Here is a 14,310-nt window from a genome sequence, read left to right as displayed (position 1 = left end):
CAAGTTATAATATGATATGGCCTCAGCAAACTATATCAGGATAAGCCAAACAATGTAGATGCATTTCCTGGAATGGGGAAGGTGGGTAGCGCTAGCTAGGTGAGTTAAGAGTAAACATGCATCATGTCTGTCTGTGATTTAGACTACCATGCTTGAAATGTTGGTTGATTTTAAAAGACTCGGGTCTCAAAAGATTTTCCTGTATAAATGAGGGATAAATAAAATGTGATCACAAGCAATGTTAAAAGAAACAACCAATTGCACAATTGAAACAGACAAATGAAGAAAAAAAAAGTTTTATTTACTTGGAAACAGTTTATTCAGTTTCAGTGCTTTTAAAATAAATAGATGGTATGGTATGAAAGAAATGGTCAAATGAACAAGGATGATGTACACTAGTGTAACAAAGATGGTGACCAATGCCAATACAATCTTTTAGTAAACATAAAACACAAAATATACAAAATTATCTATCAAAAATAAACCAAATGCAGCAACCTATAATCAAGTATTCTATGATTTTGGAGACAACAGTAGTTATACAGAGGCCCTTAAGATTTCTGGTCAGTGTTAGGATTGTAGTGTTTGTAGGGTTTAAGTTAGGTTGCTTCCCGGTTTGGAGAGCACAGCAGTTCAGTTTTTAAAACATCTACATTAGTTTACAGCCAGTTTATTATGCCCGTTTGAAGTCAAATTCCACTTTATTATCAGCAGGTAAAGTGCACGTGCAACACTTTCAGTTGTTCTTGAGGCCAACGAACGGTTTCTAGAAAAGCACTTGTATGAAGACAGAGAGACAGGGAGAACGTGGCAGTGTTTGTTGACAACTTTCAGGAATGTTCTTTAATGTCGGTAAATAATTAAGCCACAGTCCGCCACCGAGTAACCCGCTATGAAGATGGTAATAAATACTGTCATTCAAAGAGGTTACAGTGTGAACACACTCTTCGGACCGCGACCGTGCAGCTCTCTGGGAGAGCTGGGCAGCCGACAGCACACGTGGAGGGATGGCTAGGAGGGGCTACACGCCGCGTGATAGAAGCTTCTGGAACGTGATCATGAAGTGCACCATTATACAGGACAGATCGTGCCCAGTGGAGAAACACAGAAACACAACTAGCTCTAAACATCAGATTCATGTTATGACGAATACATAACATCAGCTTGGATACTTCTATACCGCACGGCTTAGTTGAAAAAACCCAAACAAAACGAGAGGATCATGACGTTTGTACCAAAATCAAAGCATTCATCCCTTAGATCCCCCGTTCAAGGGGTTAAAAAGCCAGAGAAAGTTTAAAACGACCATCATAATTCCTTTACACACCAGTGTTACGGCTTGTCCGTGTTTAAAAGCGGTTGATTAAATAGATTACAGTACCACGATGCATGAAGGCCAGCGGACAGACAGTTGGGAGGACCCAGTGACAGGAAATGCTTCCAAGCAGCACATTAGGAGTCGACTGGCGAGGCAAAGGTGGCGACGGGTCTGATAGTCATAGTGGAGATTGTTGCAGCGGAATAGTCCACTTCCTAAAGGGATGTAGGGGGATCCAGAAGTTCAAACTCTGGTTTGGGGAGAACACACCCCTGTCCAGAACACACCCTTCTGTCCAGAAAGGAGAGAGGACTTGTAGTGTGTTTACTGCAGCTGAGCTTTTAACCAGCAGTGCCAAACCAACAGATACTTCAAGTAAAAAGAAATATCCACCACGAGAGAGAAAAAAAAAAAGAAGAAATGCCACATGCTCAAGTCATCGTAGAAAAACAGACGGGAACCAACAGAGTCCTCAACAGATCACATCGAGATCCACATAAACCAACAGCATCCTGGACAGATCACGTCGAGATCCACACAGACCCAACAGCGTCCTGAACAGATCACATCGAGATCCAGAGAGTCTCGTCTGCATCCATAACAGTCTGCATCCATAACAATCGCACGCACACACACACACACGCACACACACACACACACCCTAGCCCCCTCTCTCCCTTCAGACGACCACACACCCCTGCGTGAGGCTTCTGCTGAGAGCAGGCTGGCTCGGCTGTTATGGATATCAATGTAGTCTATCCAGGAGAGTGAAGGTGCTTCCGGCGGGTGTCCCCCAAGGGGGAGTTCTGGGTCCGGTTATTTTCCGCTCTTCTTTGGCACAGTGGTCCTCTTGGCCTGCCACAGGTGATTGTGGATGGTGAGCGCGTCCACGCTGACCGACACCGTCTTGGCCGGGATGACGGTGAACTGCTTCCTGTCGGAGCTGTACTTGTACAGCTTGTCGATCATCTTCTTGCCGATGCTCTTGGGGCCCGTGCCGGTCAGCTTGTGGATCTCCTCGGTGTCGGGGAAGTAGGAGTAGAGCGCCCGGAACTGGCAGCCGCCGTCACGGAACAGGATCATCAGGTGGTTGGACTCACACTTCTCCAGCTCCTGGTGTTTGAAATTGGACAAGTACACCATTAAATATCAGCTATATGACACTGGCCTGGCCTCCTCATCATGCATCCACAACCAGTGCCTCCCTGGTACTGTACTAGAACAATCAATGGAAACTAGTTTATCAGTCAATGAGAGAAGATGATATCTCAGATCTTTAGAGATTATATATATATATATATATATATATATATATATATATATATATATATATATATATATATAAGCCGTGCGGTATAAGTCAAACCTGGTAATAAGATACAACTTTGACTACTTTTATACGTATATTTTATATATATATATATATATATATATATATATATATATATATATATATCAGTGGAGGCTCGTCCATTGAGGCATTGAGGGCAGTCCTCCTCAGTTTTTGGAGAGAAGAGAGGGATTAAAATATAAATATATGAATGTATTTATTCATAATGAATATTATCTCAGTTTTGTTCATAAAGCAGGTTTTCCCTATGGATAAAAACCCATTATTGAAATTCTAAAGCTCCAACAGTGACATCTATAAAATGCAGCTGGAGGACCCATAGATATCTATGAAAGGGAGGCTAGCCTCCCTTAGGGCGGGTTCTTTTCTCTTAAATCAATGTAATGCCTTTTTTCTTGCTAATTTGTGATTGGCCAAAACGCTGAAAAATTACTGCAAGGGAGGACAGTACTCCGGCCCTGTCTGAACAGGATTCAGATATTGACATTTTGTTAGTCCAATCACATTCCAGATTCCAGATTTACCACAGTGAAGGCCGATTGGGTCGGCGTTGGTGTCTGTGTTTCTCTTCCCTGTGCCATTGGAGACTTTTTGTGTGTTCGTAGCTCCATAATATAATACATCCGAAAGTATTATGGGACATATTATACATCAAACTGTTCGTCTATTTGTCTTGAAACTAGCCATCTAAATATCTAAGCTGACATAAATACTTTTTGAGCTACAACCGTCTGAACACGACAGTTCCACTGGCTGGCTATATCCGGTAACGTTAGCTACGAGGTGCACGTCAGGCTACAGCATAGGCAGGCGCGCAGATCGGCTGGAGGCGCAAACTGTCGGCAACTCGTCCAAAACATTTCTAGAGACTGGGTCGCAACACCGGATCGGAGAAATCCACAGTCTGGCTCCTGCTTGCGTGAGAATTGATCACTTTGCGGTGCTTATTCCTCATCCAGTGATGGATGGGTGGATGGAAAACTTTCAACTGAATGTTCATATTGTTCTGATAATTGTAGGCTATAGCAACATAAGAGTGGCAGTTTTGATAGCAACCCAAATGAGCTAATCCCATAGCTGTACCATTGCTAGCCATGAGCGAACTGTTGGATACTGCATTTGCTGTGCAACGTATTCCATTGTCCTGTTGTCAAATCTATTTGCCAACAAACTGTTTGAGAACCAGCACACCTGTGTCCCCTAATCAAAAACATTTTTCATATATCACCTAACCTCTCCAGCACCTCACCAATATCAATTATTTTCTCTCTTTAGAGAAGAGTACAATCCATTACAACAACTATTGCTTACAATGTTTTGTTGTTGTTTTGTAATATTTTATCATGAATATGTTAAATAAATGCTGCATGTAGTTTAATAAAGTGTTATTCAGTTTTTCATATGCTATAATTGACTGTAAATCCACTTTAAAGCTGATCTTTCAAATAACTGACTGAGGGAAAGTGCCCCCCGGCGCCCATGGGCGGTTCGCCTCTCTTCCTCCTGCCCTTCTCAGTTTTTTGAGTCACCAGCCGCCACTGATATATATATGTATATTTATATATATATATATATATATATATATATATATATATATATATATATATATATATATATATATAAGATAAAAGGCTAAAAGGAGTAGTAGAAGATTAAAGGAGTAGTTTGGTATTTGCCATCATAAGCCCTGTTATAAGGTTATTTACGATCGTATACAACGGTCTATAAAAATCTGTGCCCTCTTGAGATATTAGTGCTCATTGAGCTAAGTAACAGCTAACCATATAATGGATCTCTATGGGCATATGGACATGAGCAATAAGCACTAATATCTCAAGAGTGCACAGTCTGTCAAAGTTATAGACCTTTAAGGTAAAAATCCTTCAATTAGATCCATCGTAGGCTGACAGTAAGACGTGATAGCGAAGTGACTTCAGGATGTTGGCTCACCTCCAGGATGGCGTTCTTCTGAGGCTCGTTGACCTTGCCCGCCAGGCAGCAGTGTGAGATGGCGTTGTGGATGATTGGCTTGTTGGACTTGGCACTGGGCTCCTTGAACAGTTTGGGTCCTGGGGGGCAAACCGGAGAGCAACACCACAAAACTAAAACACTAATTTAGACACGGCTAACAGTGTACAACACATGCTTGTTTAGACGTCTAAAAAGATGTGTATATTGTATTGCTTGATGGCTGCTGAAGGAAAGCACTGTACTTCTCAGCACACACATGGATAGAAAGGTTCTTTGGGTGATTGGTATCATAACCCGAGGTGTATTGACCAGTGTTAGGGTTAGGGTGTATCATAATATCATAACCTGAGGTGTACTGACCAGTGTTAGGGTTAGGGTGTATCATAATATCATAACCTGAGGTGTACTGACCAGTGTTAGGGTTAGGGTGTATCATAATATCATAACCTGAGGTGTACTGACCAGTGTTAGGGTTAGGGTGTATCATAACCTGAGGTGTACTGACCAGTGTTAGGGTTAGGGTGTATCATAACCTGAGGTGTACTGACCGGTGTACTCGGCCATGGAGGTGATGGACGAGGCGGTGGATCCGTTGTCCCAGTCTCTCTCCGTGTTCCGACTGATGTTCCGACTCACCACGGGGAAAGACTCCACAGACTCGCCCCTGAACAGACAGAGAGCACAAAGCCATGAGCGCGCGCACACACACGTATGCACACACACACGCTCCTGAAGAGACAGAGAGCACAAAGCCATGAGCGCCACACACACACACACACACACACACAGACACACACACACTCGTGCCCCTGAACAGACAGAGAGCACAAAGCCATAAGCACACACGCACGCACGCACACTTGCCCCTGAACAGACAGAGAGCACAAAGCCATAAGCAAGCGTGCGCGTGCGCACGCACACAAACACACACACACACCTGAACAGACACGAGCACACGGCCGTGAGACATGAGCAACATGACCCCTCAGGCAATAGGACACATGCACACAAAACACATTGACCTACACGTAAATACAACATCTCTTGACACACACAGTCCTACGCACAGAAAAAATGTTCGCACACACAGAGCGGTGTCTGTACTCTGCTTACCGCTGGGAGCCTGCCCCTCCAGAGTTGACGCTGTCGGCTTCGTTGGTGGCAGCCGAGGCCAGGGACAGACTGGAGCCGGACTGGGCGCTGCTCAGGTTGTCAGCTGCACAAAACACACACACAGACGCCATCTTTACTATCACACACACAGCACGCTGATAGGTTAAGAAAAACAAGCGATTGACCATTTCTGCAGCTTGCGCTATTCGCTGGGGAAATCGAGAAGATGGCCGAGCGATCCTTGTTTGGGAGAGACCCGATATGTAATATGCACAGGGTTTTATCCCACTACTATCTATAAATCTGAAGTGTTCGTGCAGGAATGTACTGACACCACCACTCTCCTGGAACAGCGTCTACCAACTACATTACCATGGTCTCCTAAGTAAGCAAGTAAAACTTTATTTATAGAGCACCCTTCCCAACACGAGTGTACAGAGTGCTTTAGGGGAGACATTAAAGTGCAAACAGTAACAGACGCTTTTAGCAGACGCTGGTTTAGAATCAGCGGGAGGAGTTGATTGTAAACACAAAGAGATTGTGAACGAGGAGAGGTTGTAGACACGGTCTTACGGGTGGATGAGCACTTGGAGAAGGTGTCGCTGGAGGCCTCCTCCCTCAGAGCGGGCTTGGATCTCTGTTTCTTGGCAGGCTTGGGCTTGGTCAGGCCCTGCTCCTCGATGATCTCCTGCTGCTTCCTCCTCAGGTACTCCTGCTTTATCAGCTCCCGGCGCGTCTTCTCCTCCTCCTTCCTCAGGCGCTCCTCCTCCGCCTTGCGCCTGGGGAGGGGACATAACGTCAACACGGACAGTCCCGGTAAAACTGAGGAGAAATCTGAAAGTGAATGAATGACGTTCAGAGGAGGTTGAAGGATGGTTGCGATAGTGTCAGAGAAATCTCAAAGTTATTGATGTTTAGAGAAGGTCGTAGTACGGTTGTGCTGGTGTCAGAGAAATATGAAAAGTGAATGAATGATGGAGGTTGAGGAACGGTTGCGCTGGCGTCAGTGGATCGGGGCTAGTTCGGTTGGAGCTGTGCCCGTGACCTGGATGTGAGTGTGTTTTGGTTTTAGGAGAGGTCGGGCGCTCCCCACCTGGCCTCGTCTCGTTTGAGCTCGGTCTCGGCCTCCAGCTGCTGCTTCCGTAACCGCGCCTCCTCCGCCTTCTTCTGCTGCTTCAGGAGGAACGCCGCTCGCTTCTTCGCCAGCTCGTCCTCCGCCTTCTGTTCGTCCTACAACACGGCGACAACATGGGGAGACATGCATGTTAAACGGACGGCGCTTATATAGCATTTATATAGCTTTTATCCAAAGCGCTTTACGATGGCCTCTCATTCACCCGTTCACACACACATTCACACACCAATGACGGCAGCTGGCATGCAAGGTGCCAGCCTGCTCTTTGGGAGCAATGTGGGGTTCAGTGTCTTGGCCCAAGGACTAGGGCTGCACAATATATCGTTTATGCATCGCCATCGCAATGTGCACATGCGCAATAGTCACATCGCAAGTCCCTGCAATGTTTTTCTCTTTTTTCCCCTGCTATGTTAACTCAAAACATGTCATGCTACAAACTTTTTGCTCAACTTTTTAATTTTGATGACTGTCAAAAACTAAGAGACGCATTATTAGTAGGCGTTTTGGAACACAGTCAAGACACTTGGCTACGGTGTAAGCAGACGCGAGGATCACTTTTTAGTTCTAACCGCATATAGGACATAGGCCTGTATGTTTACAAGTTTGCTTATTTCTGTTTTAAACAAACAAAATATATTGCAATATATATCGCCAAAAAAATTGCATCGCTGCAATGTATGTTTTTGTCAATATCGCCCAGCCCTACCAAGGACACATCGACATGTCACCAGGAGGAGCTGGGATTCGAACCACCGACCCTACCATAATTGGACGACCCACTCTACCTCCTGAGCCACAGTTACTAATGTGTTCTCCATTCAATCAGTGACACTTACATGCGTCCTACTGGCCAGTTACTTTGCAAGCACAATTGTGTTGGGATTTCTACAGCTCTGAGCTAATTTTACCGGAAGCACTTTTACAAATGAACGCCGTTATCACCTTGAAGAAGAATCCCAGGCCTGACTTCTGCTCGCCGTCAGTCCCCTCCTCCATGGCGCTGTCCTGACCCTCCTCCTCGGGGTCCTTCAGCTCGGACAGGTCGACCTGGATCAGGGGGGCCTTGCCGCGCGCCGCCTCTTCGGACCCCGACCCGCTGCCGGAGCAGTCCAACGCTCTCGGGGTGCCGGAGTGGTCCGACGCCGTCGGGGTGCTGGACAGGCACGCGTCGAAGGACACTTCCGGGGCAGCGACGGCCGAAAGGTCGACGGAGCGCGCCGTCGGCGAGCGCATGTTGGCTTCGTCGTGGAGCCGATAGGTGGCGCTCCTAAGATGGCCGCCGTGCCTTTCGGCCACGCCGCCCGTCTCTCCCGAGGTGGGGGTCCTGGGGCTGTTGGGGCGCTCCCCCCTAGGGGACCGGCCCCCGGGGAGCTGCCTCGGGTGGGGCGGGGTCTCGAGGGCCCTGGAGGCCTGGCGGCCCTGCTCCTTCGCCAGCTTCAGCTCCGAGGGTTTGGCCCTGCCGGCGCCCCCCCTGGCCGAGGTGGGCTTCGGAGGCTTCCGCGCCGGGGCGGCCCCCGTCGACGCCGGCTCCACGAAATGAACGGCGGCTCGGACTTTGTCGTTGGAGGGGACCGCGGAGACGGAGGGGGGCGGGGGTCTGGCGCCGCCGGTGGTGGTGGTGGGGGACTGGCTGTTCTGCTTCATCAGCAGCTCCTGCTGGAGGGACAGCTGCATCATCTGCTGCTGGATGCTGCCGATGGCCTCGTTCAGCATCTCGATGGAGCGGTTGCACTCGTTCAGGTCCAGCTCCTCCTCCAGGTAGAAGCCGCTGCCACCGCCGCCCTTCCCGTCTGACTCCGAGGCACCCGGAGAGGGGGTAGACCCCACGTCACCCCTGCCCCCCCTCAGCGCGGCGGCGTCCACGCACGAGTCGTCCTTCGAGCCGCCTCCCTTCCCACGGCCAAGCTCCTCCCTGGAGAGGTACTCCGTCTTGAGGGGGCCGGGCAGCGTGTCGCTCCGCCCCTTCTTGACGACGTGCAGGAAGGCCGCCTTGCCCAGCTTCTGGCGTTGCCGCGCCGACAGCGCCTCCATCTTCTTCTTCTGGTGCTCGATGGCCCGCCGCTTGTCCTCCAGCTGCATGTGGAGCTGCACCAGCTCGGACGCCAGCATGCCGGCGCCGTCGCTGCCCAGGCGGGCCCCGCCCAGCGGGGAGGAGGGGCTCTGGTCCCTCCTCAGCCTCCAGGAGGAGGCGGCGCCCAGCGACAGGGGCCCGCCGCTGCACTCGGAGCCGTCGGGTGTGGTCCGCTGGGAGCTGGAGGCGCTGGAGCGGAGGTCGTGGTTGCTGCCGAGGCGCTGCTGGTGAGCCCGGCGCTCGGCGAACGAGGTCATGCGCACGCCGGAGCTGGCGGCGCTGCTGCTGGCCTGGGAGTGGGCGCTGAGGCAGGGGCTGGAGCGGCCGCTGCCGTCCGCCTCGCCGTCTTTGTCCTTGTCCACGTGCTCCTTCACGTTCATGTCTTCGCGGAGTTTGGCTGACTCTTCCTCCTCGTCGTCGTCGAAGGCTTTTCGGGAGCTCGCCGGGTCCTTGGTGGTCACGACGACGGCCTCGTCCAGGTCGTCCTCGTCCGCCTCGTCCAGCTCGGGCTCCGGGTCGGGTCTCGGGTCCTCCTGGGCGTCGGGGTGGAGGTAGAAGCCGCCGGACGGCTCCCTGGAGCAGGGGTCCGCGCTGCTGCCCGACGGGGGTCCTAAGGGGCCCTGGGCCCGGGCCGGTCCCGCCGGCGAGGGCTCGACAGACGGGTCAAACTCCTCGCTGGACAAGGGGGTGTAGGTCCGGTTGAGGATGGGGGAGGCTCTCGTCCTGGCCGCCTCCCCTCTCCGTGCGGAGCTCCTCCCCGTGGATCTGCTCTCCCCTCTCTCCTCCTCCTTGTCCAGGGAGATGGACTTCTCTTTGGCTGGTTTTAACACAGCAGGCATCAGCGGTTCTAGGTAAAAGCTATCGGGTTTGGGCTCGGGGGCGGAAGGCTTTAACCCGGCGGCGGCGGTGGCGTTCGGTGGTGTGGCGGCGCCCTGCCTGGGGACGGCCAGCGCCACGGCCCGGACATCCGCCACCAGCTCCTCCTCCTCCTCCTCCTCCTGGTCCTCCATGCTGACATTGCCCAGCAGGCTGTGGCCGTTGACCCTGCGGGGGCCAGCGAGAGCCTGGTTCTGGTTCAGGTTCTGGGCCGGGTTCTGGTTCTGGTGCTTGGGGGTCAGGTTGACGACGTTGGACGCCAGGCTGTCCTTGCTGATGGAGCGAGCCAGGCTCACGCTGTCTCCGGAGGCGATGTCGGCGTCGCTGTCGGTGGCTGAGTGGAACATGTAGGGGTTCAGAGTGGAGACCGGCCTGGAGAGAGTTGGGGGAGGGGGGATCAAGATATGAAACAAACAAAATGTAATCGCTGCTTCACTGAGGAGAGAACCCAAAAAAACATCGGAACTTAATCAGTCTGCAAGAGGTGGGATTTTCATGCGACTGAAAAGTTTAAACCAGGAGCATAAAAATAAGGATGCCTCAGTGACGTCATAAATTGCCATTGTATCCAGAACTACTTTTATACTGGGAGTCAAGTCCCGGAACTACAGTACTTTTATACTGGGATTCAAGTCCATCCCCTTGTGGCTGTGCTGTACTGTGGCCTTATGTACCACACACTGGACACATCAGACGCTCCTGGAGTTGACCCAGGAAGGATCAAGAGGAGTTGACCCAGGAAGGATCAAGATGAGTTGACCCAGGAAGCGGAGTGTTTGACCCTACCTCTGTTTCTTGTCAGGCCATGCCAGTATGGAGCCTCTGGGCTGCCCGTCCGCCTGGGTCAGGGAGTTGGAACGGTTTCTGAGGCCTAAAGACACAACAGAATGACAGAATGAGGTGAGGATGGTGCAGGGTCAGGGTGTTGCTGTAGCTGGGGTGGGAATCGGCCGTGATCTCACGATTCGATTTGAAAGTGATTATCGCCGATTCGATTCTCGATTCGATTATGATAGAATTTCCAATGATATTTCCACAATTCAACTGCAGTATCCCATGGAAATACATCCCAAGCACAAAATTATCATGAAAACAGGATACAATCCTAAAGAAATGTATGGGGTGTGGTTATTATGGGAAAAATATAATCAGAATGATTATGATAATTAACGAGTCCATCGATAATCGTAGAGAATAGAATTGTGCTTCTTACATGAAACATTTTTTCCCAGCACCTCTAGTGTTCAGTGTTGCTGTTACCTGAGGCGTCGTCTCCGTGCTGTTTCTGCTGCTTCTGTCTCAGCGGGAGGAGGGGGTGGGAGGGGCTGAAGGCGGGGCCCCCTTTGTTACTGAAAACCACACAGATCACCGGTCAGGAAGGTCATCCACCTCACTCTGTCCAGTTCAGACTGGTAATCCCCCTCACTCTGTCCAGTTCAGACTGGTAATCCACCTCACTCTGTCCAGTTCAGACTGGTAATCCACCTCACTCTGTCCAGTTCAGACTGGTAATCCCCCTCACTCTGTCCAGTTCAGACTGGTAATCCCCCTCACTCTGTCCAGTTCAGACTGGTAATCCCCCTCACTCTGTCCAGTTCAGACTGGTCATCCCCCTCACTCTGTCCAGTTCAGACTGGTAATCCCCCTCACTCTGTCCAGTTCAGACTGGTCATCCCCCTCACTCTGTCCAGTTCAGACTGGTAATCCACCTCACTCTGTCCAGTTCAGACTGGTTATCCCCCTCACTCTGTCCAGTTCAGACTGGTTATCCACCTCACTCTGTCCAGTTCAGACTGGTAATCCCCCTCACTCTGTCCAGTTCAGACTGGTAATCCCCCTCACTCTGTCCAGTTCAGACTGGTAATCCACCTCACTCTGTCCAGTTCAGACTGGTAATCCCCCTCACTCTGTCCAGTTCAGACTCACAGCAGCAGTTCACATGGCAATACTACTGTGCAAGACTTCTTACTGAAATCAGTAAACCACATTTAGCAGGCTGACCCCCATTGCCAGACACACTGGAACATGTTTAATCTCAGAATGGGAACATGAGGGCCACCAAGGAGTTTGTGTTGTACATTTTTGATCAGATTGTATGATTCATTTCTAGTTAGTCCTGTGGTAGAGAAGAAAAAAAACTGGATTAAAGGGACATGTCTTGCTTTTCAACATGTGGCTTTAAAAGGTCTTAAAATACGCCTTAAGTTTCAAGTTGATATCTTGTTGGAAGTAATGGGGAATGAAAGCCCTTTCTATAAAAATCCTTAAAAATAATAATATAGTAGTCAATAGCAATATAGTAGACAGTACAATATAGTAGTCAGTAGTAATATAGTACAGTATAATATAGTAGTCAGTAGTAATATAGTAGTATAATATAGTAGTCAGTAGCAATATAATAGACAGTATAATATAGTAGTCAGGAGTAATATAGTACAGTAGGACCCCACTCATCCGAACTTCAGAGATCCGAACCCCCCGGTCTACCGGACAGGCTTAAAAAACGTTTTTTGGTTGTTTTTTTTTGTCTGCTATCTGGTTACTGGTGGGATTTTCATTACAGTACTGTACCCTACTGTGAATAAAAACAGAACTTTATGTAGACCTACATGTTGCCTGTAGGCTGTAGCCTACTGTCACGTTTCATTTCTTTGTTACTCTAATGTCGAGCATAAAACGCAAACGAGTCTGCTGCGCGAGAGCTGCATTCCTCGGTAGCCAGAAAGAGCGTCAGCAACCTGAAGCAGAGGAGCATCGAGTCATTTTTCGTTCCCAGTTAATGGACTTCAGGAACACAGACGTGTTGTGGGCATGTAGATTAGCCTACTAGACCTACTGTATTTGTTAAATAATAGCCTACAGCCTAGGCTACGTTAGCCTACATCGGTTGTTTTAGAGACTACAATAGCCTAAGACACGACAACTTGTCTGTCATTTCATTTATTTATTTATTGATTATAATTTGCTCTAATTGTTCTAATATTGGGTTGTTTTTAGGCTATACCATGTTGTTCTGCGAATACAGTAGCCTATCGATGTAGCGTAGCCTACGCCTCATTTGAGAATAAAGTACTGTATTTGATCAAAGCACGCACTCAAGTGGAAATTCGGTTATTTTATTATAGGCTACTGTAGGTCTATTATAGGCTAGGCTATATGAGTTTAGTTGGCTATTTGATTGCAATTTTGATGCATTTTCACAAGTAATTATTATGACTTTTATGACTATTATGAGTCTATATGAAACAAGTATACCACTTATAGAATTTGGTGCATTTTAACATAAGTTTCAGTCATCCGGACATTTCAGAGATACGAACGACCTTCGGTCCCGTTGGGTTCGGATAAGTGGGGTCCTACTGTAGTATAATATAGTAGTCAGTAGTAATATGCTATATTACTACTGACTACTATATTATACTGTCTATTATATTGCTACTGAATACTATATTATAATATATATTATATAATATTACTATATGAAATATAGTAGTCAATAGTAATATAGTAAACAGTATAATATATTAGAATAAACTACGCGTTTCCTGATTATATGATTTATGTTAAGACTGATTTGCTTCCATACATAGCCGTGGGAGAGTATTTTGAGCAGGATGCTGCTGATAAAAGTCCAAGCCCAATCTTAAATGCATGGTTGTGCAGCATTGTAAAAAGTAGGCCTCTCTTTATTTCCTTTTGTTAGGATATTCTATTTGATTTGAATATGTTCCAATATTTTAATCTGTTCTAACTTCTATCTATCTTATTATTTTATGCATTATAATAGTCAAAACGCAATCTCCAAAGACACAGCAGCAACATTATATACTAAGTGCAATCTCCATACACTAGACTTCGAAAAGATTTTTAAGTCTGACACCCTCTCACATCTAGCACAACCAACGCTAGACATCATACGCTTCATGAAAATGTGAAAAAAAGACAACTATATATCCAAGGAATATTCCGCTAGCCCTGGGCACACCTTCAAACCCTCCTGAGATATCACCTTCACCAGGCCAAAAACGCCCAAAATCTAAGTTAGTTCATCGTCAAGTCCAACTGGACAAATTTGAAGAAATTCCGTCAGGCCTTTCTTGAGATATCCCGTTAACAAGAATGGGACAGACGGATGCACAGACCTACGGACAACCCGGAAACATAATGCAAACATCTGGCCAAGGCTGCGCCGGGCGGAGGCATGAAAACACACCAGAACACTAATGTTGAACTAATATCAAAAACACACCAGAACACGAATGTTGAACTAATATCAAAAACACACCAGAACACGAATGTTGAACTAATATCAAAAACACACCAGAACATGAATGTTGAACTAATATCAAGCAGCATTCTCAGCCGGATGAAAGGCTGGGAGAGAGAGAGAGAGAGAGAGGGCAGACAGGAGACTTACAGAGGGCCAGAGTCTTCGGGGTGCAGGAAGTACCTGTTACAGACCTCCGGGCTGCCCT

General features: G+C 48.1%; 1 protein-coding gene across 1 annotated transcript in view; it reads right to left on the bottom strand.

Moving 5' to 3' along the window:
- Positions 1–295: 295 nt before the first annotated feature.
- camsap1b (calmodulin regulated spectrin-associated protein 1b) overlaps positions 296–14,310 on the bottom strand; it is a 35,095-nt gene continuing 21,080 nt past the window's right edge. The window contains exons 9-18 of the mRNA XM_084440295.1: positions 14,253–14,310; positions 11,096–11,184; positions 10,622–10,706; positions 7,831–10,207; positions 6,847–6,983; positions 6,327–6,532; positions 5,754–5,856; positions 5,189–5,304; positions 4,620–4,738; positions 296–2,431 (exon numbers count right to left, since the gene is read on the bottom strand). The exon at positions 14,253–14,310 is cut by the window's right edge and continues 111 nt beyond it. Of these exons, the coding sequence (XP_084296421.1) occupies positions 2,135–2,431; positions 4,620–4,738; positions 5,189–5,304; positions 5,754–5,856; positions 6,327–6,532; positions 6,847–6,983; positions 7,831–10,207; positions 10,622–10,706; positions 11,096–11,184; positions 14,253–14,310 (3,587 nt within the window). The 3' untranslated portion in view covers positions 296–2,134. The remainder of the gene's footprint in view (positions 2,432–4,619; positions 4,739–5,188; positions 5,305–5,753; positions 5,857–6,326; positions 6,533–6,846; positions 6,984–7,830; positions 10,208–10,621; positions 10,707–11,095; positions 11,185–14,252) is intronic.

This window comes from Borostomias antarcticus, assembly GCF_949987555.1.
Source record: "Borostomias antarcticus genome assembly, chromosome: 6".
Taxonomy (NCBI): Eukaryota; Metazoa; Chordata; class Actinopteri; order Stomiiformes; family Stomiidae; genus Borostomias; species Borostomias antarcticus.
This window is presented reverse-complemented; position numbering and strand designations above follow the sequence as displayed.